Consider the following 27,962-nt stretch of genomic DNA (forward strand, 5'->3'; position numbering starts at 1 on the left):
CATCATCATCATCATCATCATAGCATCATCATATTGTCATCATCATCATCATATCATCATATCATTATAATCATGATATCATTATCAGTACCTCATCAAATCATCATCATCATAACATCATCATCATATCATCATCATCATGATAATATCATCATCATCATCATCATCATATCATCATCATCATCATCATAGCAGCAGCATCATCATCATCATCATGTCATCATCATATCATCATCATCATAATATTAGTTTCATATCATTATCATCATGATATCATTACCATATTGTCATGATATCATCATCATCATAATATCATCATCATTATAATATCATCATCATCATGATAATATCATCATCATATCATCATCACCATCATCATCATAACATCATCATCATGATAATATCATCATCATCATCATCATCATATCATCATCATCATAACATCATCATCATCATATCATCATCATCATAACATCATCATCATCATATCATCATGATCATCATGATTATCATATCATCATCATCATAACATCATCATCATGATAATATCATCATCATCATCATCATCATATCATCATCATCATAACATCATCGTCATGATAATATCATCATCATCATCATCATCATATCATCATCATATTGTCATCATATCATCATCATCATATCATCATCAACATAATATTAGTTTCATATCATCATCATCATCATATCATTATGATATTGTCATCATATCATCATCATCATAATTGTTTAATGAAACAAGCCTTTGTTTATATTTTGGAATTTAAAGATTAGATGTTAGCACAATGACCTGTCTAATTTGTTTAAACATTGTTAGCACTGTTGTTATTTTTATAATTTCTTACACTATCTTCATTTACAAACAAACCAAACCACAATTTTTAGTATAAAACTAATATCTCTCTTTTCCACCAATTTAATCCAACAAAACCAAACTTCATTATTTTTTATTAAATTAATAAAACTTATAAATATTTTTATTAATAATTGTTTTGTTTTTTTTAAAAAAAGTGTTTAAAATAGGTTAAACTAAGGGTCTTTATTTAAAAATAAACAATACATATTTAATATAAAATTAATTTAAAAAAGTATTTATATTCCTTAGACTGTGTTTTATATAAAAAAAATACGATTTTTAAAAAAATTTTCATTGTCAACAGTCGCCGTCCTTCTACGCCGCGGTAAACGCTTACCGGGGCGGTTGATATACATGTATTTATACATCTCAAATCCATTGAAAAGTTTTGTATATTTAATGTTTTGAGTTCGTTTTAGTTCGAGTTTTGTTTATCTTTTATTTATTTAAGTTTTGAGTCAAGTATTGTATGCTTTTCATGTTTTAAATCTTTTGGTGTCCTTCACGTTAAACTTAATTCTTTATATCATTTTATGAGAAGTTTATGCTCGTTTTGTTCGTCATTGATTACATGATTAATTCACTTACGAGTTTTGATTTATTTGCATATAGATGGTGGTTTGAAAGTCAAGGAAAAGAAGGACTAGAAAGTTCTAAGTGTTGCTTGGGATTCAAGGAAGATAATTAACAAGATTTAGCAACAAATAAATAAATAAAAAAAGAAAAAAATCCGTAGCCACCCTCTAGGGGCGTCGCGGCCCGCGATGGCAGAAGGGAAAAGCCCTAAGCGCGGCGCCTAGGGCCTGCTGTTCATCTGTTTTTGCAAGTCCAAGCCCGATATTTCGATATATAAACATCATTATGAACCTAGCCAAAGGGGGAGAGATTGCAGCCGATTTTGAGCCAGAAACCAAGGGTTTGAAGGAGTCTTGGAACTAGGAATCAAGGAGGATCAAGAGAGCTTTCATCCGGGTGTTCGAGGATCAATTGCAAAGGGTTTTATCGCTCTAACTTTCGTTCCTTGTTCATTATTTATCATGTCTTGCTTCTTTGTTTTTGTGACTTGTTTAGGATTGTTTTTAATAATGATTCTAGGCTAGACTTCATGTCTACCTAGGTTCGATGAACATGTTTGAGACTTGTTTCTTGCTTTGGGCTTATGTTTTGATTATGGTTTCGTTAATTTAATAGTAAAAGACTTGATTTTGCTTTCATGATGCGTATAAGTGTTTATTATCTTGGTTGATTATTAACTATTGCTTCACATGGATCTTGCTTTCTATTGATTGTGTTCTTTAGATCTTAGGGTTCATGTTTAATCTTTACTTGGTGTATTGATTATTATGGTTGAATAGGCCTATTAGATCATAGAAGCTTGTTGATAGTTGGTTAGGGTTTTGAATGCTTTGCTAAATTCCAATAGCTGTAAGGTGAGGAGTTGTTCGTGTGTCTTGGTCAATTGCATGCTAGGATAGACCATGACAATATTCTTGCTTAGTGCGTTGATCCTTGTTCATGATGTCATGTTAGTTTATCAAGTTATCTAGAGTTTTGTGTTTCGTAAGATTGCTTGCTTTAGATACTATTAATTAACCCTATTTGATAACTTTGCGGAAATCAATAATACTGATTGCTTAATAATCTAATAATTGTTCTTTGGGATTTCACTTAATTCAGTCAAGGGTCCTTAGGGTTTTGTTAGATGAATATGTTTTAGAAATCAGTTTCCATAATCATGTTATTTGTCCATTGCTTGATGATTGTTGATACATGGGATTCTTACCTAGGTAGATTCCTTTTCTGATTGGTTTCGATCTCGTGATTAATTGCTTGTTTCTCCTTTACTTGTTTATTTGCTTTCTTAGTTTAATCTTAGTTTATTATTAGTTTAAAAATCCCCCTTAAAGCATTAATAATAAATAGTCGTGTCGTAAGTCGAGTCTAATTAGTTAATTAACGTAATTTATAGAGTCCTGTGGGTTCAATATTCCGGACATACTTAGCTTTAATACAATTGATCGGTTCACTTGCCGGTGTTTTGTGTAGTTGAGTTTAAGTCTAGTTTTTATTACTTGTTTAATTTAGTTAATATTTATTGACTGTTTTTTGCACATCAGCGGTGAACACGCTCCTCTTGCAGTAGTTGACAACCATTTACAGCTTTATGGGATTTCGAGTAACCTTCATACGCAGCGTTACGGTCTAACCGCGGCGTTTAGAACACCGCAGAAACCACTATATAAACAGGCGATATCTATAGGCTCCATACAACAAAAAATTGTTAACCCCCCACCCATACATCACCGTAATACTTTGGAAAATAATAACAATGGAGCCCGAAAATAGCATCTACACAGCCATGCAAAATTTCGGTCTGAAATTAACAAGAAAATTGTGGCTTTGTGAATGCTATTTTGGGGTCCATTATTATTAGTATAGAAAACGGTCTCATCGGTCTACGATTTAATTCAGCTCATCAATATATTACCCTGGAAACTAATAACGATGGAGCCCGAAAATAGCATCTACACAGCCACGATAAATTTGGTCTGAAATTAAGAAGATAATTGGGGCTGTGTGAATGCTATTTTGGAGTCCATTATTATTAATATAGAATACAGTCTCGTCGGTCAATTTAACGTGGTTGGTCGAGCGGATCTTGGTGGCTGTGTCGATGTTATTTTAGAGTCTTTATTAAAATCAATATAAAACGACGGGGATGAACGTACCTAGAGGCCCCCCTTCATGAAACCCAACAGTCCCGAAAATCCCAAAAGGTTTAAGGGATTTTGGAATTCGGTCAGATAGGAGTAATGACTGGTGTGCGTCATTACTATTAATCGAAGAACAAAAGGTTGCCGGCGGATTATGACAATTGAAGCAATTGTCGTTAATGTTCTGGTTGTGTAGATGCTATTTTAAAAATATTAGGACTAGTTTGTAATATTAGTATACTTTGTATGTATATATTTTATATCGGAAATGAGACGATATTATTGTAACAACTCGAAAATTCCAATTATGATTGTATCCGTAACCCGACCTATTTTTATTTTCTTAGAGAATTTAATCAATGAAAAACCGCGTTTATCTAGTAAATTAACTATTTATTTAATCAATTATATAAAACAAATTTTTAAACTTTTAAATCTTGGCATTTTTGACCAAAACATAAACTACTACCCCAATTTACTTCCATCTCTATATTCAAAGGACCAAACTGCTATATTATGCCTTTTGATCCATAAACCCTTACCCATTTACCCGTATCCATTTGACAACCCGTGACCCGTTTTGTTATCTTGGACCTTAATTCTTGCCTCAATTTTGGAATCAAGTCATTCATCATAACATACATTCCCAATTCGGCCATACCGACAATCGAATTTTATAAAATATGCTTATATTATATATATATATATATATATATATATCGTATGATATAACGTTTGTCTTAAATTAATTAATACAAGTTGTATTAATATGTGTACACAACACCAAATATGTTAGAAGTGTTTGGTTTCTTGTGATAGGGGGTTTGGGGTTTTATACACAATTTTCCACGTGACCTATATACACAATTTTAATAATTATATGGAGTAGGGTGTGTTGTATGTTCAAGTTTTGTGTTAGAAAAAATAGTGAATCGGAGGGTGTGTTTGTAGACAAAAATGTTTAGTGTTTGAAAAAATGGTGAATCCTAGTGGGGTTTTGTAGACAAGAATTTTGGTTCACAAAACGGCACGTTAACAGCATAATGCTACGTATATATGCGCTGTAAATTTGCATTAAGGGCTTAAGGGGTCGGTAAGTGTTACCGACGTTATCATTCAACGCCGCGGTTATGCGTTAACGGAGCGGTTGTCGCCGACATTATTTTTGTAGGCTTCGCAGACTCTTTACAGTTGTTACAGGCTTTTCAGGCTTGTCAGGCCATATACGCCGCGGTAATGCCTCAACACAGAGGTAAGACCGACTTTAATTTTGCATGCTTTGTAGAGAGGTTGAATACACTTCATACACTTTGTAGATTTCCATGTTACCCATATACGCCGTGGTGAGATCTTAACGTAGAGGTTAACACCCCTAGAAACCATGTATAAAACATTTAATAAACTACAAGCTAGGTGCAAAACTAGTCAATCCCATACATCACCACACCCATACAACACGATTTAATTCCTTATCCTAGATATATTACCATGCCAAAAATAATACAGAATATGGTTTCGTTGCTCAATATAGCTCGGTTGGTCCAGTGGATACTGGTAGTTGTGTAGATGTTATTTTGGAGCCGTTCTTCAAACATGGACATGCTGAACATGTTTATGGGTCATTGATAGCCCCGAGAGTGAGATTGAAGGCATGTTGATAACATTCTCGGTCAACGAGGATGTTATAGATTGGTGTGTACGCCGATCTCGAAATTGGAGCAGTGGTCGTTGTCTTCAAATTTGTGTAGATGTTGTTTCGAAGTCGTTGTTAATTCTCATTTAGTTGTTTATTGTAACATTTTTATTATATTTTTCAATTTAAAGAATATATTAGTATTGTTTAATTTTAAATAAAGAAATTATTTTTAATATTTTTAAATACTCTTAATAAAAAAAACACAACAATTATTAATAAAAAACAATTAAACAATTTTATAACTGAAGATTGGTTTAGGGTTCGTTTGTGGATCGGGGTGGTAAACATAAGTCAATAAAATGTGAACGTAATACTACAATCAAATACAACGCCATCTATAAAGTTGGTTTGCCATGTGATGACGGTATCTAACACAAGCCTCTTCAACGTCATCTTCTATCAGCAAAGATTTGTTTCTAACAAGGTTTTCCATCATCATGCAAACAAGAACCCCGGCAGTAAAAAGATTACCGTTGTCCTGAGGAACATCTACCTCAACCAAACCAACAGACATTTCATACTTCATGTGGTGAGTAGACCTGGTCCAATAGTGAATAGCATCAAGAAACCACGCGAAAAACAAAGTTATCATCTCAATGTAGTGCGCAACATAACGTCGTTTTTCATTTCTCCACCTCGTGTCGGTCCAATATTGGGTAATTACCATGGTCCGCATATCAATACGAACGAGGAGCCAGTCCGATTGTTGAATCCATAATGGGAGATAAACGTAATCAACCTCCCAAAATGGAGGGAATGGTTCTTTATCACCGGCCATCTCCCTAGCGGCTAACGAGTTCGCATATTTCATATGAACATAGAAATCAGGAGGCAACACCATCCAACGTTGTTCTTCGCTTGGATATTTTAATAGCCTTGACTGTCTAACACGCATCATTCTAAGTGTCCACGCTTCAACATGCTGTAAAGTTTCGTGATATAAAAATTATACGTAACAATAATACATGGTCTATATAATTTGTTCTAATATAATTTAAATTTAAATAGTCACTCACAACAGATGACAAACACCCGTTGGACTCGAAACCTAGCAGGGCACCCCAAAAGTTACGATCTAAAGGTTTGGTGATGAAACGAGTATGGCAAAATGGTGCATCCCCGTTGTTATAAAAATCAACGGCATTCTTCGACCAACTCCTAGACTCTTCAACTTCAACCGCAAATATCTTTGTTTGTTTGGGGCGTTCGACAAGATCTACTTCTTCTGGACCTCCCTTATGAGTACATGACGACGTGTCTGAAACGTCTACGATAGATGGCCTCCTAACACGCCTCCGATTTTTGTCCTTGATTCTTGCAGATTTTGGAGCCGATTGAGAACAGAAAAACCCGTCGTTATTTTTCTCCATATTTTGCGAAATTTTTGGTGTGTTGGATGTAATGGTCATGTTGGAATATATATTACACACAAAAGTTGGGGTGCCTAAAGTATGTTAGCATACTATACGTCGCATTAATAACTTACCGTGAGGTTAAGCGTACATCAGACAGGCTTTGAGTACTGGAAGATTCCTGACATGTCGGAGACCAGTTGACCAAATCTACGCCGCGTTATGTTCTATACGTTACGGTTAAATATATTTTGTCCCTAAATTTGTGTTGATGCTATTTTAAAGTTGTTAATTCTCATTTAGTTGTTTATCACAACACTTTTATTATATCTTGTAATTTAAATATTTTAAATATTAGATCATGATCATAACACATTACTCAAAAATACACAATAATATTTTCTTATCAAACGCAATTCTTTTGTACATATTTTGATAGTGAATTCACGACAACCATCATCGTCTTCAACATCATCGTATAGATGTTGTTGACATATACGAAAATGTTCTTTTAAAGGAATTCACTCATCTTTACGGCGCCTCTTGGGTGGTTGTTTTAGATGTTCATTGGAACACGTCTTTCGAAATGCCCAAACTCTTCCCTCCATCATTTAATGGCGGCCATGGTGCCTATAAACGACGCTATTGAGATTTATGACGAGGGATACCTAACAGTTCCATCGGGCAACGACAACCCCACCCCTGCATGTCACTCCAAAATAACATCTATACAACCAACAATAAGTTTTAATAGTAACCGACCCATGAAACAATGTGAAAGGCTTTATTGAAAACATGAATGAGGGTGTGGGGTTGAAGGAATGGTAATTCGGAGAGGCTTTTGTAGACAAAATTTGGAGGTCGTATACGCCACGTTAGGTACGAAACCTGGCGGTTTAGGATGACAGGTTACTACATGTTGGCAGATTTTACATGTACTTTGTTATCTTTATACGCCGCTTTGAGGACTATACGCGCCTTTGTTTCACAAAAAAACCCATTATAAATTAACCCCGATACCTCACTAACCCTATATCCATCCAATACATAGATAATTATTATGATCACCCCAACTCTAATTTCAATGATTAAGAGGAAAATAAGTGTCAACCGAAAGAGATAACGTTGGCCGTGTAGATGTTATTTTGGTCTAGTTATTATTCATTGGGATAAAAGTTGTCATTAAGATCAAGAGTGGGGTGTTGGCATTAAGTTGTTGGAAGAACAACAAGAAAAGAAGAACAAAAGAGTGCATTGCCACGACCCCGTAATTGACGTGCCATTAGATTATCAAGGAAAAAAGGTGGCGAGACGAGGCTGCGTAGATGCTATTTTAAACTACAATATGTTATAATATCTTGTTGTACTAATTTTGTCTATTGTAATCGTTTGTAAATTTTAAGCAACGATTATGATGTTTTTTTCATGCCGGTATGCTATATAAATTTTTAACAATAGTATTTTCTAATGTAATCGTTTAGAAAATTTAAAACAAATGTTTTTGCCGAGCCGGTTCTATTCAATATTGGAGTAAGCATTATACGCCGCGTTAATAGCATACCGCTGCCCATAACACGCTCCTGCTGCAGCCTTTTCAGACTTTGTCGATTTCGAGTTACCCTCCTACGTCCCGTCAAGGCCTTAACGTGGCGGATTAGGGACTCAGAGACCAACTATATAACAAACGATAATCTATGGCTCAATACCACAATAAATCGTTACTCCTCAACATCACTCCACCCATTCAACACGATAATATATAATACGGTGTCGTCGGTCAACTTCACGGCGGTTGTCCAGCGGATATCGGTAGCTGTGTAGATGCTATTTTGGAGTATTTATTAAATAAATATAAAACTAGGGGATGAAGATGCCTAGATGCCCCCTTTATATTTCACAAAAGTGCCCCAAAAACCCAAAAAGGAAATCAAAGGAGGGTATCTAACATCCAAGCCCAGCTATGAGTAAAGACTGGTGTCTGATATTACTATTACTTGTTGACTAGAAATTTGCAGACGGATTTAGAAATTTAAGCAATTGTTGTTTGTCTCCGTCATGTGTAGATGCTATTTTGTTACAACAATGTCTATCTTAATGTTTACTTTGTTTGAAAACTAGTTTGCACCACTTACCCGTTTGCTTCAATTTCATTGTTTTTTTTATTCAAATAGTGAAACAAACTACTCAAAGTTTGCTAATGGGAGTAGTCTAAAGATTACAGTATCGTTATATACTACGTAAACGTGGCATCTTGAAACGAGGTCATGTTTATCGGCATTTATTATTGGAATGCAATGTATATATATATCGCATTAACAATGAACGATATCGATAAAAACAGGGTTACAAATACCCAACAAATATCATATTCGAAATGAACAATATCGATAAAAACAGGGTAAAGGCCGACAATATTCTTTGCATGCAAAGGCTTTTACAGGCTTATCACGGTTTCTAGAGATCCACGTTACCATTATACCCTCCTTGAAGATATTACCGTGACGGTTAACACTTAAAAACCCAAGTTAGGATTGGCAATGGGTCGGGTTTTGGTATTCCCAAACCCATACCCGGTTATGAAAGTCTATCCCAAACCCGTCCCAAACCCGTCGGGTTTTAATCGGGTAATTACCCGTCGGGTTTCGGGTTTTCCCATCGGGTTTCGGATTTCTTATCGGGTTTTGATAAAATACCCGTCGGGTATACCCGGCTCAAAACATGCTAGGTTTCTACCGGGTTTTGACAAAATATAAGTAATCGATTACAAAGATTGTTACAATAAAGATAAAATGTCTCAAATATTTAACATCAATAACTTTCGACAAATAATATATTTTGGAATATAGTATGTATATAATATAATAAGTTATACCAGGTACATCAGGTATATAATCGGGTAAATGGGTTTATGTTATCGGGTAATCGGGTCGAGTAATCAGGTATATGTTGCTAGGTACTCAAATTTTCATACTCATTCACAAACCAACCCAACTAATTATTTTTTATTATACCAATATGTAATATGATTAGTTTTTATCTCATATAAGAAATATAAAACAAAACTGTATATTCAGATTTTTTAGAAAGGTTAAATATTATAAATTATTGACAAAATATCAATTTATAGGTGAAATATAATAAATTATTGCCCAACATTAATTTTGATTTTTATTTAATTACAGGTGCCAACCAAACTAGTAAAAGGTTCACGAACGAGAATGGTCTTAGACTACCCACTACAATGATTTTTCTTCACACTCGTTTGCCATGTGGAGAAAAAGACAAAGTTCTTTTATAATTAAAAAAATACAAATGGCATTATTGTTTACGACCGGTTCGTTCCAACAACTATGGGTTGCAAGTGGTTGTAGAATTTTAAAAAATATATATATTGTACTTTTTAATATTCTTTAAACTATTATTATTATGTATTATTTATATTATATTATTACTTTATTTATATTATATTATTACATTACATACATTTTTATTACCTTTTATGTTTGATTATGTTTAATGTTATGTGATTTTTTTAATGTTTTTAATTTTATAGTAATTTATTTATTTTTAAAACATATATATGTTTTTATATTAAATATAAAAATTAATTAGTTTAAAAAAGTTGCTTTTTTATTATTTTTAATCTTTATTATATAATAAACAATAATTATAATCATATTTACTATAAAATATTAGTTTTAGGTTGAGTTGTGATAGTGAGTGAAATGTTGGATTAGGTTGGGTTATGTAGGTGGAAGAGAGAGAAATTAGTTTTTTAATAAAAAATTGGGTTGGAATAGGTTTGTTTGGGTTGTGATAGTGGATAGTCTTATAAATCACCTACGTAGCAACAACGCAATAGATTCAACATAGAGATGATTACACAATAACATTCGTCACGTGGATTAAAAGACAAAAAATCATTATTAATTAAAAATTAGATATTCATTTTTTTCTCACGGCCACTACGTTTCACTATACCCTGGTTGCAAACGGTTGATGATTATTTTAATATAAATACGATACCTAGAAAATCATACAAACATTACAACACATTTAATCATGCCAAATTTAAGTAACACATTACAGTACATAAAGCATCACAAACCAAGTACATGACTACTTCCAATGACAATCATTGTTTGACCAGTCAGAATCCCACACCGGATCATTTTCATATGGATCATGATAGTAATCTTCATCCGGCTCATTGGTGTAGTCGAAAGCTGCTTTCAAAACCTCAGGGTCATAATCATCACCCGGATGTATTTCATGCTCTTCACTTGGTCTAAATAATTCATCCTCTTGCACCAAATAAGCAATCAACTCATCTTCTCCCAATTGACATTCTTTGTCTTCCATTTGACTTGCTTCATTGTCAAACTGAACTACATTCACAACATTCTCAACATTCTCAATTTGATCATTCTCATTTTCATTATGGCTGCAACATGACTGATAATGTGGAGAGTAAGTAGATGAAACATGAAACTCTAAACATTAAACAACAACAACAAAGATTACAGTATCCCATACTACAAATACAATGTTATCAGCTAGTCAATAAACACAAACATAAACAAAAAACAAAAACCAACTAATTGCTAGCAACATCTTCAAGCTTTTTACTTCTTTTGTTTTCATTCTTGCAAACTCATCTTTCTTGTTCATCATATTCACCATTGCTTGAATTACCTTTTCACAACTAGGGCATGTTGGATCATCGGCCCATTTTAGCCATCCACAACTCCCCTTCTGTAATGGACTTAATATATCAACAAACAAAAACCCCTAATTCGATTAACAGACTAAGAACACTAACACCTAAATTTGACCTAAGCCAAATTAAAGGAATCAACGTCGATTAACAGACATAAACCCTAATTCGTTAGTAATTAAAGACTTACACAGCACAGGAATCGTCGACCAGGGTTTGCATCGGTCCTGGATATCCGGTAACATGTGGCGGCTCCACATGGGCATCTCACACAAAGGTCATCTGCACGGGAAGGCTTGGAAGATGACCCAAAGGAGTGTTGACTAGACTTGGATTGAGACATCCGTCAAACAGTCGCCGGAAGATGGAATAATACGGGAAGAGGGGAATCGGTCGCCTGAACAAGAAATATAGACTGAAAGAGGGGGAAACAAAATTTGACAGGCTAAAAATAGTGGAACACTACCGCCACGTCAAGGACTATATGTGGGGTTATTGGTACTGCAAGATTCATGACATGTCAGAAAACAATGTGATAAAACCTCCACATATACCTCTTAACGTGGCGAATATGGATTTTTTTCCTAGTTTGCAAAGGCATGACATTTAAAGCATCTGAACAACCTCTCCCCCCCCACCCCCACCTCCTCATAAACCATATATCACCAAAAACAACAGCGTATGACACCTCTCTCCCAAACTCATTCACCAAGTTTCACCAAAACAAATACCAAACGTTTTCAAATAAACTAGGTGTGAATGTTACAAGAATATTGCACCCGCCGAACATTCTAAAACGGGTGCGAAGACTACTAATGGTGGACGTGTGGATTCTATTTTGGACAACTGTTTCATCGTGTTCGATTGTTCTTCATATTTAATGATATTCGATTAGTACATAAAATTACATATTTTTATGTTAACTTAACCACACGGTGCGTATAATATGTGGCTGTGATACATCGATTTAAATATTCAATCAAACGGTTAAATCAACTGTATCATGTTCGACTCGCCAACTTGACATGATTCTAACGTAGTCGTTTTTACGATTTTCATACAAGGCCCTCCAGCCGTAAGCCACTTCTTTCGCAAATGTCGCCCAAGTACGAACCGGCAAAGGCACTGGGAAATCCCCTTCAAGTTGTATATATAGCCAATGAGTATCTGTAACATTAGCAATGGCCAGTATCGGATGACCACGAAACAGATCTGGTCCCTCTCTCATCGGGAAAAAGGTCTGGCTGCTATGCGGCTCCATGAGAATCAGAACGCAATTAAATGCTTGAGCAACGACGTATCCATGGGCGGGTAACTGAAACCAACGGTTGCGGGGCGCATCTTGAACCGTTTCAAAAAAATCTAACCGGCTACGGGTCGTCTCAAAAAACTCCGGGTGCTCCGTATTTAATCTTGCCCTCTACCAATCTGGGTTCCTATCCATCTCATTATTCATGGCAACCCTAACCTCCCTCCAACTATTTTGACCCATTCCTAAACCCTCCGCAATTGCCTGAAAACTGCAGTTACCGTCAGGCTTTACGTCTATGATCCTTGAGATGTAAGGGTAACTCCAACTTGGAACAAGGCCCTTATACCGATTTACCGCTGCAACATCTTCCGGATAAACAACTAAAGGAAAACCTATGGCAGCTCCAGTCTCCTTTTTCTTAGACGAACGTTTTGAAGCTTTAGGAGGGGGCATCTTAAGCTGTGAATGGGACTGCGACCGCGAACGCTCCAAGAATGAGGGGGTTTGGTCAGTGTTCTGTGAGGACGAAGTGGGGTACGAGGAAGGGATATACGAGCTGTGCCTGGCGGCCTCGACCTTTTTTGTTTGCTGGTTTAGGTTTGGGCGCCCGCGAGGGTCCTTCCGTTTCTCTGGCTCTTTTTTATTTGAGTTGCCGGGAAGAACGGACCAAATCTTCGATAAAAGACTTATTTTTTCGATATTTACGTATCAAAACCGTATATTTAAGCTCTTCCATTTCTGCCTCGAAGTCTTCTTCTTCTACCTGTGGGACCACTGGATCGAAGTCAAGCTTCCTCCAGAATGGGTCTATCGATTTTAGTGGAATAGGTACCAAAGTATCAAGGTGACGCTCCACCTCACAAGCACACGACATCCCCATAGACGTTCGCAACTGGTGTCGGCACGTATGTCCCGACTCGATCATCTTGTCAAGCTTTTTGTACTCCTTTTCTAGTAGTGTAAGAGCCTTAATCGACACTTTATAATGTAGTCTGTAAAAAACCTGAAGGTTATGGCCTCTCTTCAACGTAATCCGGGATTTTTCAAATGTTGCTCCGATTTCAATCTTCTGGGCTTCTATAAGCTCAAGGGTATAAGCCGCAAGTGCGTGGAGGGTGTTGTTGGCCCCGTTAAGGTGCCTTTTCAAGTTCGCGTGCTGACTCTCGACTCGGTTTGTTGTACTCTCGCCGAAGTTTAACCGATCGGCCATCCAGCAAGATACAACCTTTTCCTTGTCTCGTAACAGCCAGCTATCATGGATATAGTCTCATACCTCTGAAAACGAAACAAAAATAAACTTATGAAATGTACTAGATTAACACTTATTGTATATTAATAATCAGAACGACTTACTTTCTTTCCCAATTTTGAATAACATTTCTTGCAACTTTAAGCAGTTATATTCGTATTCATCCAACGTGGGAGACTCACACAAGACCGTCCATAATAGAGCGAAATCTTCTCTTGTCTCGCTGTCATAGATACCCTTCCACTTTTTCTTTATATTCTCACGTATGTGCCACCGGCATAGGTTTCTGGTAGCATTCGGGAATACTTGTTTACAAGAATTCATCAGGGCCGAGTCTCTGTCGGTGACTATGACGCGCGGCTCAATAGAATCCTCGAGCATACCTTTCAGGTGCTCGAGGGCCCATGTGAAATCCGTCTGGCGTTCCCTAAGTAGAACCGCGTGCGTGATACAGAACGACTTCGACGTCGACGTCACGCCAATATACTGAACAAACGGCCACTTGTACATGTTTGTGTTGTACGTTGTGTCAATCAGTAGCAAATGGGGGAACGCATGCCACATTTTATGCGACGTGTCATGATAAAAGAATACGTCCTCTACGCGGTTTGTGGCTGGGTTCTCCCTTGTGTGATAAACGAACCCGTTATTAATCAGGAAGCTTTCAAATACCTGCAACCGGTTTTATTTGACGTTAATATATTTTTTGAACATCCATTGCAACAAATCAAATTCAAAAACGTGAACCTGCATTGGGGTATCGCCAACTGTATTTTCTCTTCTCCAGCTCTCTATAAGATTGTGTATGTCCTTGACAATAACACAGGCTTCGGGAAACTGTCTGCGTAACAGTGGACCTATTTTTGATGTCTTCAAGCCATCCGCGTGTAACCTCGCAACCATATCAACCATCTCGCCGGTCATTCTCCTTAGATACGCGTGATCCTCCTTAAAGACGAACGGGTCGTGGTTGTGCGTCTCGTTTACAACCTCAAGCTTCCAAAAATTACCAACACGGTTGTGCCTTCCTTTTAGCTTAAACGGACAGCCCTTCTTTATACTGCATGTACGCCTGATTGTGGCGGTGAGTTTTGGTTCGCCGCCGCGATTGCATCCAAGATCCACGGCTCTTGGCCTAGACCGCTGAACAACAACAACACACCCATGCTCCCGACCTCTTTTCTTCGCCCACCCCTCCAGCTCCTCACGGGAAGAAAATAACTGAAACAGTATTAACGTCAAATTTAAAACGAGTTCAAGCCAACCACTAATTACAAAATATTTTTATTAAACAAAACAAATTGGCTCGTACGATATTCGTTTTATATGACACCCTAGCCTCGCGAATGTAATTATCACCATCGTCGTCAGAATTATGTCTGCCGTAATCTTCATCAACATTCTCGTGGGGGGTTTCAAGAATATGGTCTGGTTCTGGTTGTGACCGATACGCATCACCTACTGGTAATGGGTACGAACGTTGACTACATGAATACGGCTCCTCGGTATTAAAATGGTACGAAGGCTGGGCAACGTAATGTGGGTCTCCTGATAAATGGTATGACTGCTGACCGTAATCATGTTCAGGCTGTGACAGGTACGAACTGCTGCTAGGCGCCAAATACCAATCCGATTGGTCGTGCACAAAATATTCCTAACAAAATATATTGTTAACAAATCTAATTTCAGAAATTAATGACGACGGGTAACCCAAATAAACATGTGACGATACCTGGTTCAAATTTGGTAACGCCCCCCCCCCCCCCCCCCCCGGTCATAATCTACAAACCCCAGCGGCGCAAGATTCAAATCCGGAATACTTTCCTCGTCGTTTGTCCTCAGCGGGCTCGGAAAATAACCGTCAAACATCCAAGACATTTTCTTGAGTTGGGAATTTGGGCACTTTGTATGTAATGTATCCAAAATTTATGTTTGCATGCTAATGGATACCACCACAAGTCTGGGAATCAACCTAAATAATTGAGGGGTGTAAACGCACCGTTAAGGTCTAAACGGGGTGTATTTGTGGACAACGACAGACTTCGCCAATCAAATCAACCGTCGACGTCGTCAAATCAGTCACGTCGTATAAACCGCCACGGTATGGGCTAAACGCGTCGTCTTGTGGGGTGTGAGGTGTGGTTAGGAAGACCCATATGGAAACACAAGGTAGTTGCACAAATGAAATAAATGTGGATGTACAATGCACCTAATATGTGATTGATTTTATTTACATTAAATCATTTACATAATTCTACATCTATACATTAAACCTTGTATAGTCTCTACAAAATACATATACACGAGCTTTAATCATTGTTCTTTAAAATATACATTATAGAATGAGAATATAAGTTGCAAATCTAACTTAAATGAGATAGACTTTGTTTAGGTTTCGTATTACCTCCGGCTACTTGAGGTTTTGAATCCACGCCAATCATATGCAATGAATAAATATACAAAACTTTTCATGACATCAGGATTCTCTATTTCCATGTAGCATGATTTCTGCTTGATCTTTTAGTTATAGAATCTACATTGTCAGTGAAACCAAGCCCTCTTTAACCTCCGCTTCAAAACTAGAATCACAAAGTTATTTCACATCCACACTTTGGAGCTGCAGTCTGATCACGTTTTATCTTTAACAATGACGCAAACGAGTCCAATGTCTCTCATGCTAGCATCTGTCTTACAGTCGTCTTCAGCTAAGCAATCTGAATCAAAGGGACTTGGATATAATATTAATAACAATAATACTAAATAAATAAATTAAAAAAAAAGAAATTTGAGAAATTACCGGTCACTTTGAATATAAAGATAGCTTCTCCTTGTAAGTGAATTGATTGAGATGGTGTTTCATTCAGAGAATTTAAATATGGAGCAGAATATAGTTTTCACTGAAGAGATAGTCAGCTTCCATTACTGCAGTTGAGGTAGATGTGGGATTTTGATTATTATATTGGTGTTGTGCTTCCTCCCAAAATTTGAGAATATCTCAAAATTAATTTCAACTCTTCTTTTATTAATACATACACAACAATTTATACATAAATATATAAAACAACAGTTAATTCGGCTACAGACCTTTAGGATGGTTTTGATAGTTTTATACCTTGATTAATCATTTGTTTGAATAAAATTTTTTGAACATGAATTCCTTTTTCTTTATTTGCTAATCATGTATGCTATGTTTATTCTTGTTTAATCTTCAAGAATAAACGTCATTTGTCTATAACCTTGATATATAAAATCTTATGTTTCTTAATCATAAAGAAACACTATTTTTTACTATACCTCTTGTAGGTAAAAACTTATCTTTCTTTAATCATGAAGAATTAATATTTTAACTATATCCTCATGTATATTATATTTCTCAATTTAAAGAAACATTACTTTATCTTAACCTTTGTATTTATATATTTTGATCAAGGTCTAGGCTATACTCCCGACTAGGGTCTTATCCATAATAATAATAAAATAATAAATTAGGCACAACTCCTACCTTACGCGGGTATTTGGAGTTTATATACCTAGCATGAACGAGCAACACTTATATTCTTATATAATGTACTAAAGTTTAATTCGATAGAACTTCAGGTCTTGGCACACACTTCAAGGTTGGCACGCAAAATGAGGCAGAATGTCAGGTTACTTTTGGGTGGCACGCACTTAAAGGAAACGTCGGGTATTTGGCACGGATTACAAGGTGATGATTATCAAGTCGGGACACGAAAACCGAGGTAGAGAGAGAAAGTTTTGGTGTGTGGAATGAATGAGCCGTGAGCCTCCTTTATATAGGCTGATTTCACACTCCATCGCGATACTCGATGGAAGCTTCATGTGGCCATCACGTATTGCAACACTGCAATTACCGTGAGGATGCCATGTGTTGACACGTGGCTTGCCACGTGGTGGATTTAACATCCCCAAAAATTTTGATCCAAATATGACAAGTTAATAGAAAAGGGATTAAAAATGAAAAAAATTTGATTTACTAACCCATCGCGATACGTGATGGCCATAGCCAAGAAGACATCTCGATACGCGATGGGAACGTCACAAAAACCCAAAAAGGGCGGTGTCGCGATACGCTATGGCCCAAGACAATAAGCCATCGCGATACGCGATGAAAAGGATAATGGGAAGATGACACGTGTCCACCATGTGGCAACACGTGGCAGAGGTGTCTAAGAATATGACACATGTCCAACACGTGGCAGAGGTGTCTAAGAAGATGACACGTGTCCACCACGTGGCAACACGTGGCAGATGTGTCAGGCCACGTGGCGAAACGTGGCGCTCTCTGAGTAACATGTGTCATCGCGATACGCGATGACCAAAAGAACGGTTCCATCGCGTATCGCGATGGGACCAAATTTCAGCTATAAATAGGAGCTTCATGGCTCATTCCATTCACACCAAAACCACTCTCACTCTAGAAATACTTTCTCTCTCTAGATTTACTCTCTCTCTACCTCGGTTTCCATGCCACCGACTCGACAATCATCACCTCGTAATCCGTACCATATACCAACGACAACTCGAAGCTTGTGCCGACAATCCCGACGACCGGCGCACCTCGTTTTGTGTGCCGACCTCGTAACGCGTGACGACCTCGTAAACCTTGCCGACCCGACGTCCCGTCTCGAAGTGTGTACCGACGAGTTTTGAAGACCAGTGTGCCTCGATTTGCGTACCGTGGAGTTGTTGATCAAGATTCTTAATATACGTGCAAGCGTCGAAGTGCTGCCCGAGAATCTATAAAATAATAAGCTAAGCAAGATAGGGGTTCTGTCCAAATAAAATACTATTATTTCAAAGGCTTAGACCTTAGTCAGGAGTATAATCTAGACCTTGATCAAATTAAAAAAGTAATATTTAAAATAAGATTTCTTTATGATTAAGAAATACAAAATTATATAAACAAAGGTTATAGCAAAAATATAGTTTCTTCATGATTAAGAAACCTAAACTTTTACATACAAAGGATATAATTAAAATGTTTAAGAAAAGTAAAAGTTTATATACAAAGGTTATAGTCAAAATAATGTTTCCTTATTATTAAGAAACATAAGACTTAACATACAAAGATTATAGATAAATGACGTTTCTTCTTGAAGAAGAAACACAGCACATGATTAGCAAATAAAGAGAAAGAATTCATGTCCAAAATGTTTTATTCAAACAAAAGATCAATCAAGGTTTAAGCTATCAAAACCAGACTAAAGGTCTGTAGCCGGATTAAAAGACGATCCGAGTATTTATATAAACCTATTTTATTATAGGTTAATCATTCAATCAATAATTCATTCACAAAGGTTTTCAAACGAGATCACCACATCATTCAGAACAGACAGTCACATGTGAATACGTTAAACCTTTTTCAGTCAAGATAAACGGGTTGTTTATCTTAAACAAAGACAGTCAAATAAAGATTTTGGGATTTCATGATCCCTATTAAAATACAAGATAGAGAATAAAAACAAAACTCAGACCAAGTACACTTGTGTCTGGATCCAAACATGATCAATCTAGTCTATCAGTCAAGGCTGCGTGGCCGCAGACTAGAGGTCATAATAAAAGTTATCAAATGGGCATCAGTTCCCAATGGGCGTCAGTTCCCGGAGAACCGTAATTGTGTGTGTATAGCAAGTGGTACAAATCCCAAAAATAAGAGACGTGTCTGCTGAGGTTGTTCCAGAAAACTATCTTGTCAGTCAAAGAAAGACTTATAAAATGTTTGTAGAGTCAACGATTCACCAGCATATCGCTGACGTATCCCCCCCCACACCCCACCCCACCCCACCCAATGTTTCAGGAATTAAAGTTAACACAGGTAGCAAGGAATTATAGCCATCCAAGAAGATAGATGTTCGCAAGGTAGAGATGGCTCAGTTTTAAATCATTAAAATATTATAAACAATATTTAATCATGATTTGTAAAAACAAACGAGATTTATAAATCAAATACTCGGATAATTATTATCTGAGAAGCTTTCCAAATAAATTAAACATTTTTATTATTATAAATAAAAGTTTACATTTAAATTGTCGTTTCAAAAATATATTAATATTTTATTATAAATTAAAGACTTCTGCTAAAACTCTGATATATTTACAAAACAGGTACCAACTGTTGGTCACACGCCTAGGCCCTAAGTGCGGGTGTGACAGTGGACGCGCGTCATGAGTTGTCAGACCACGTCATCGCGATACGCGATGAGGTGGTGGGAGTTGGTGGTAGCGTATCGCGACACCGCCCTTTCTTGGTTTTGATGAGACAGCCATCGCGTAACACGATGGCTCCTTGGCTATGCCCATCGCGTATCGTGATGGGTTAAGATATCAGAATTTTCAGTTTGATCGCTTTACATTAATAACTTATCATGTCTTGTCCTAACTTTCATTTTCCGAAAACAATAAAGAGGCTCTCAAGCGACTCGGCGATGCGAGCACCATCAAAGCGCCACATTGTGCCCATCACCCTTCGCCGTCATCCTCGCTCGTGCGCGTGCGCGTCGAGTGCTCTGCACCCTCTGCTAGGACCACTAGGTGCATGCTTGACATAAAAAAATATTACTAAAAAAAATCTCTTCCTTATAAAGAGCTTCCATTTCTTTCTTATTTTCCATGTGTGATGGGTTTTATTTTCCTTATTTATACTCATGTGGAATGATTCCACTTTATTCAATCTTTTCATGTGGAATGGATCTTCCTTTCCCATTTTCTTAATAAGGGATGGACTTCTTTATGAAATATTTTATTTTCTTTATTTCTTTTAATTTCCTTATTTAAATTTTTCCAATTACTTATCTTGAGAATATTTTTGGTCCTTCAACTTTATTATGTTGTCAAATTTGGATTGAAACTTTGGGGATGTTACAGATGAGAAAATGGTCAAACCCGAACAGACTTAAAATAACAATATATTAGTTGGGATAGGTCAATAGGGGGCAGGGTACTCCACATAACTGTCGTTATATTTCATTTTTGATAATCGTTTTTTAACAACAAACTATGAGCATTGTATGACGCAAATCAAACACGATATACTAATATCAAATTGATAAGACTAGATTACATTCAGACTGCTTTGTTTGATCCCCATTTAATCGAACCAAAACATCGTGATTGTAGTTATCAAAACGATGCAATCATAACTGTTTGATCACCGTATACTTCACTTCCACGACATTTAAGCCACACTACATAATCGACCCAATTGTGGCCTTCGGGTTAGACATAATAACATAACCCCATTGTTTTTAAGACTTGAGCCAAAGTAAACATAAAATAATAACGGCACAAACAAATTTGATCGTTTAAATCGGGCAGCATCCTAATCATCAAATCGGGTTGTTCTTCATATTTTAAAATCCATAAATTTACACATAGGTTTTTTAATTAATTATTGATTAATATAACTTTTTTATATTTAAATGAAGAATGACAAATATACCCCTCCCCAATGTTTAGACTAAGTTTATAACTTTTAAAATTTAACGACTAAACTTTGAATTTGATAAAACAAGAAGAAACATTTATGCAATTTTGTTTTTCCTTTGCTTTAATGTGTTATTTCTTTCTCTATTCAACCCACTGATTTGTAGCCGTCTTATAATATAATTACTATTTTTGTCGATCGACGTATCAATGATTTTATTATTAATACGAATAAAGAATATCGAGATGGGCACAAGTAAAGTAAGTTAATAATCACGTAGAGTTTTAAACCAGGACTGCATTTGAAACATTAACACACAGATAATATTTCTTGGTAACTAGTTTCCAAACCATTGTTGGTACTAAGTTGGTAGTGAATAGTGATAATGGATGAGTTGAGACAAGCGGTGGAGACGGCTGAGCTACTCGATGGTCATGCCCATAACATCGTGGGTCTGGACTCTTCACTTGCCTTCATCACTTGTTTCTCTGAAGCTTCTGTCAAGGCCTTGGCTCATGTTCCTTCTACACTTAACTTCAAGGTCAACTCCTCATCTTTCCCTTTACTTTCTTTTATCATTTTATTATTAATAATGTTGTGCATGGTTATTTAGTGGATGATCATTTTAAAGGTTTAGAAATATAAAAACATTATTAATTTGCCAATAACTGAAAGTAAGTATAGTATATTATTTCCAGCTTCAACCAAATATAGTGTGATTCATGTTGTTTAAATCGCATTAAAACGTGTACTTGCAGGCTTTATGTAGCTGTATGTAATTAGCAATGTTGTTGTGTTTTGTCCACATACAACCGATATAAGTTTCATATACATTTTTGAAAAGCTAGCAATAGACTATGTGTTTGTTGTGGTTTTTGCCATGTAGGCAGTGATGCTTTAACGGACCACCCTTTCACTTTGGTGTAGTGGTTTTAACTAAAAGTTAAATTATATATATTTATTTTTTTAAAGAAAACAAAAATGTGAGCTTGGTTGATTGGGGATGGACCCCACCTCGCATGGCCCTCGCCTATGTTAAAGCTTTGGCAACGGGAGGCTTGGCCTCCGCTTACTTGTTTTGGCGCCCCTTCTGGCGTTGTGGCCACCTCTTAAGTACCATATTAGGATCTAAAGTCAATCAGGAGTTTTTTTTCGGTGGGCTTTACTTGTATTTTTATTCACTTTGTTGGTTAATGGAAGGACACCAAATCTTACCTTAGGGCAGTCAGTTTGACTATGTATGACTATCGAAGATAACACGAGTTGATGTAGTTATTACTGTTATTTAATGGAATGTTCAATTTGTTTGCATATTGCAGAGGAGCCTGAGGGATATAGCGGAACTGTATGGCTCTGAGTTATCTCTTCAAGGAGTCCATGAATACAGAAATCACTCTGGAATTGAAACCATCAGCAAAAAATGCTTCAAAGCTGCAGGAATCTGTGGTGTACTAATAGATGATGGATTAATGTTAGATAAGATGCTCGACATTATTCTGCCAGTTGTTGGCAGAATACTCAGGATTGAGCGTCTAGCCGAGGAGATTCTTGATCAAGTAAGATAATAATTCTTTTTACTGCTCTGCTCCCGCAATAAACATCATAACTCTTCCTTGTTATTTATTACAGGGAATAAAAAATGGGACGAGTTGGACAATCGATACATTTACCAATAGTTTCTTAGAACGATTAAAGTCATATCCTTTTTGAAAAATTTGATATAACTTTTTTGTTGATATAAATTATAAAGGTAAAAGTTTGTAAGCTCCTTAACACTGTGATCACAGTAGCTACAACAGATGCCACCAAAGTGGTTGGTCTTAAAAGCATAGCTGCGTATCGCAGTGGCCTTAAAATTAACACGAACGTCACCGAGAAAGAGGCTGGCGAGGGTCTTGCTGAAGTTTTGCTTGGTGAGTTTAGGTTTTTCAAATGTTCTTGTAATTTTATATAGTTGTTATTTTTGCATTGTTATATGACCATTTGTGCTCCTAGGTGGAAGTCCTGTTCGCATCACAAACAAAAACCTTATCGCTTATATATTCATGCGTAGTTTGGAGGTTGCTTTGTCTTTTGACTGGTCCATGCAGATACATACAGGGTAAGACCAAAGTCAAATGCACATGTTAGCTATTTATAGTAAAACTAAATTGAATGTATGGAGTTGGTACTAGGTTCGGAGACAAAGATTTGGATTTGAGGCAGGCCAATCCTCTTCATCTCCGGAATCTTCTAGAAGACCATAGATTCTTGGGCTGTCGAATAGTGTTGTTACACGCGTCTTACCCTTTCTCAAGGGAAGCATCCTATTTGGCATCTGTTTATCATCAGGTTGACTTGGAAGGGTAATTTAGTAATTCTAAAATACTCATTAGTATTAACACAAGTACAATTCATTTCAGGTGTACCTTGATTTTGGTTTGGCTGTTCCAAAGCTCAGTGTCCATGGCATGACATCATCACTCAAACAGCTTTTGGAGCTTGCGCCACTAAAAAAGGTTCCGCATTAAGTTTTGGGGCATTTCTTATATACCGCTACAAACTTGGAAAATGTCATATATGCCATTTTAACCTTATTTTCCTGAAACTTTAAATTTTCATATATCTTTAACTACAAAATGATTTATCGCTCGATTGCCATGTGATTATATCCGGTTCGATTACTTATGTCGAGTTCGATTATCTGATTCGAACATACAGATTCAAATGTTCGATTTGGTTTGTTTGGCTTGCTTGTCGTTGATGTCGATCAAAATCCAAATAAAAAATAGGGTTTAAACTAATATAGCGGAAAGGGGTAGAATGGTCATTAAGTAAAAATTCATTAAAGTAGGGACAGTAGGGTGTATATTATATTTTTAGTTTTAATTGGGTATATACGAAATTTTCAAGCTTGTAAGGGTATATATGAAATTAATCTAGTTTTTATCTTAAACTACATTAATAATTAATGAACAGATTATTAAATAATTCAGAAAATAACAGCCAACAGTGAATATTTAGATCTTCATTTGGTGTAATGTATGAAGGAATCATCAGATTACTTTTTAGTTTTCATTTATGCTGTTTTTTTAATGTTAAGTCTATCGTTAATACGCCTTTCATGTTTCACTTTGACTTATGATAAAGAAAAAATGGTATGTGTATGTAGGTGATGTTCAGCACTGATGGATGCGCATTTCCTGAAACGTTTTACCTAGGTTTGTGAAACTAGAACTATATACACACATACGCATGTATGCATATACCTTTTTTTTTTGTAACACAAGCTTGGCAGGTGCAAAGAGAGCACGAGAAGTTGTTTTCTCTGTTCTACGAGATGCATGTAATGCCGGTGATCTTTCAATTCGTGAAGCTGTTGAAGCTGTTACCGACATATTTTCTGAAAATGCAAAACAGTTTTACAAGATTCGTACATCTAGTCTTGTGAAAAAGACCAACAAGATGCGGTGCTTGTTCGTGTTTTATGGGTGGATGCTTCAGGACAACACAGATGCCGTGTAAGTACTTTGGTTTGTATTCTTTACAATAGTTTACACATTGTTTGACTGTTTGTAATGAGTTTGTTGCAGGTTGTCCCTGAAAAACGGTTCAATAGTATTGTGAAGGAGCACGGGTTAGGTCTAACCTGTATCTGTATGGGCGTGAGTTCAGTAATGGATGGTCCGGCTGATGACACCAATCTCCCAGGAACTGGTGAGATCAGACTCATGCCCGATTTATCAACAAGATGCAAAATTCCATGGTAAGTTTTCACATACAGTAATCTGTAATATCATCATTAATCTCTTCTCACATATTTGTTGAGTTTTTCTTAAAAATAAAAATAAAATACAAGCATGGACTATTTTTTTTGATATAATCATTTGTTTACAGGGCGAAGAATGAAGAGATGGTTTTAGATTCCATGCATTCGAAGCCTGGTCAAGTATGGGACTATTGCCCAAGAGAAACACTAAGAAGAGTTTCAGAAGTTCTTAAACAAGAATTTAACTTGGTAATAATCACATAAACTATGAATTCATTCGATGCAGAAATCTGTGTTATAATGCTTAATCATGTTATATGTTGTTGATTTTGCTTTGGTACATATTATGTTATATTTAGGTAATGAATGCTGGATTTGAAAATGAATTCTATCTATTGAAGAGTCAGTTAAGGTATTAGGCAGTAGTTATCTTGATGTACGTTGAGCTGTATTAATATTACATTTCATCTTTACTTGTGTAAACAATCCACAGGGACGGTCAAGAAGAATGGGTCCCATTCGACACATCACGCTACTGCTCTGCATCTACATTTGATGCTGCTTCACCTATACTACATGAAATGGTTAATTCACTGCAATTCCTCAATATTGATGTCGAACAGGTTATTAAGCTTTATGTTTTAAGCCGGTAAAAAAAATTTTGAATTATGAAATGATGAGAGCGTTCGTGTATATGATATATGTTTGTTTGGTAATGCAGGTACATGCAGAGGCTGATAGTGGTCAGTTTGAAATCGCATTGCGTTACACAACTTGTACCAATGCTGCAGATGACTTGATTTATGCCCGTGAAGTTATTAGATCTGTTGCAAGGAAACACGGGCTGCTGGCTACTTTTATGCCAAAGTAGGTATTAAACATCATGGAAAACATCGCTTTCTCTTCCTAAATGCTTTATTTGTGGTTCAATCAGGTATGCACTAGATGACATCGGCTCGGGTTCACATGTGCATCTTAGTTTGTCCCAGAATGGTAAAAATGCATTTGCAGCCTCTGATGAGTCATCGTCACGCCATGGAATGTCCAAAATCGGGGAGGAGTTCATGGCGGGCGTTCTACACCATCTTCCATCGGTTTTAGCCTTTACAGCACCAATACCAAACAGGTTATAATTTTCACAATGGTTTTCATTTTCACTTTTCAGGAGGAATTACATACACACACACACACACGTTGAACAAAGTTAAGAATTCATTTTTTCAATCTTATAAGCATATACGTATACACGTATATATACATTATACATATACAGGGAAGCTCCTGTTGAAAATGATTTTTTATGTGAAATGTACTTTATAGATGTAAAAACTAAAAAATGCAACGTGTATACATTATCTCACAACTTAATATGCACAATCACGCAACATATATGTATAATCACACAACTTTTAACAGTTGTGGCTTTTCTCTTTTTGCCATGTTTGACCAAGTTGCCACCGTAACTATCATGGCCATTGATGAATAGCAAACATATTAACTTTGCCATAGTAGAGTAAGAACGAATGATGTATTGTTGTATTTATAGTTATGGTCGTATACAACCGAATACATGGAGTGGAGCTTACCTTTGCTGGGGAAAAGAAAACCGAGAGGCTCCTGTGAGAACTGCATGTCCACCTGGAGTTCCCGATGGCATCGTCAGCAACTTTGAAATCAAAGCATTTGATGGATGTGCAAATCCCCATCTGGCCCTTGCTGCTATCCTTGCTTCTGGAATCGATGGCCTTCACAGGCATCTTTCTCTGCCTGATCCTGTTGGTAAGTTGTTAACACTTTTTAATTTCATCCGTCTTGATAAGCAAATACATCCCATAAACTAAACTAAACTAAACTATTTTCTTAAACAGATGAGAATCCTGATATGTTACGCGACAAGCTCCAAAGATTGCCGGTTTCTCTTGCAAAATCAGTAGAAGCTCTTGCAAAAGACACTGCTTTACAAACTTTATTAGGAGAAAAACTAGTGGTGGCTATAAAAGGTGTTCGCAAGGTAAGTTAACATCGTGTTTCGTCTCGTCTCGTCTCATCTGAGCTTTAACTTGCGATGAACGTCTGTGTTTTCTTCTTTTACAGGCAGAAATCAATCACTACTCTCAGCCTCAAAATAAGGATGCATACAAGAAACTGATACACCTATACTAAAGCCAATAAAGGTAATGCCTATCAATGGATGATTAGTCTCATTTGCCATATTTAGTTTATGATACTATTCTCCATCGACATTGTTTGTTCCTGTAACCTAATGAAATTTTATATTTCTCAAGAAATTATGGATATTCAAGCATTTATGAATTTATAGTTTAAATTATTAACTACCTTGGTTTATAAAAGTAAGCCAATATTTGATGCAAGGGAAGTGGTATAGTGAAATCGGTTAGAAGTACCCGATTAGGATAGTGGTGTTTTGACTTTGCAAGTGGGCCCTCAAGCAATCATCCATCATGTTTGTAATTATTAAAAAAAATACGATTTTTTAGGTTAGTTGAGATGAGTGTTGTATTTGATTAAGGTGTTTTAGGATAGTTAAGAGTGTAAATGATATGACAGTACAAGATTTGTAGAATTTTGGGTACATGAGAGTAGCACCTCTTCCCCCCTTATAATTTTGGTCGTTTTTCCCTTAAAATTATAAAAATGTGGTTGGAGTCTTTGAGAAGAGGGATGGAATATATAAAGGTGGTATATATGCGTATACCTTCACATTCGATTGAGGTTCGAGTCACATAGTGGACAATGATGTTGACTTAATAGTAGAATTAGTGGGTGTGAGCAACCAATATATTGAGTTTATGTTTGATTGAAGAATTAAAAAGAACAAACTATACACATCATTTTTATTTTTTCCACTTCAATTGATCATATAAGAATCAACATACAATACAAAATGTAGTC

General features: G+C 36.3%; 1 protein-coding gene and 1 pseudogene across 2 annotated transcripts in view; both read left to right on the forward strand.

Annotated features, from left to right (window-relative positions):
- Positions 1–27,362, forward strand: part of LOC143620390 (protein fluG-like) — a 43,870-nt pseudogene extending 16,508 nt beyond the window's left edge. The window contains exon 19 of the transcript XR_013151333.1: positions 27,224–27,362. The product of XR_013151333.1 is annotated as a protein fluG-like (transcript). The remainder of the gene's footprint in view (positions 1–27,223) is intronic.
- On the forward strand, positions 21,682–27,362 carry LOC143620391 (protein fluG-like). The gene is given in 19 exon segments (XM_077092099.1): positions 21,682–21,842; positions 22,621–22,857; positions 22,931–22,998; positions 23,099–23,214; positions 23,297–23,402; positions 23,476–23,632; positions 23,704–23,799; positions 24,453–24,501; positions 24,579–24,722; positions 24,725–24,801; positions 24,874–25,046; positions 25,178–25,298; positions 25,409–25,461; positions 25,543–25,672; positions 25,771–25,916; positions 25,984–26,175; positions 26,596–26,828; positions 26,918–27,060; positions 27,144–27,362. Coding segments are annotated over 19 exon segments (2,466 nt in total). The 5' UTR covers positions 21,682–21,686; the 3' UTR covers positions 27,213–27,362.
- Positions 27,363–27,962: the final 600 nt, after the last annotated feature.

This window comes from Bidens hawaiensis, unplaced genomic scaffold, assembly GCF_021521415.1.
Source record: "Bidens hawaiensis isolate Kalapana, Puna unplaced genomic scaffold, B.hawaiensis_p1.1 tig00002553_1, whole genome shotgun sequence".
Taxonomy (NCBI): domain Eukaryota; kingdom Viridiplantae; phylum Streptophyta; class Magnoliopsida; order Asterales; family Asteraceae; genus Bidens; species Bidens hawaiensis.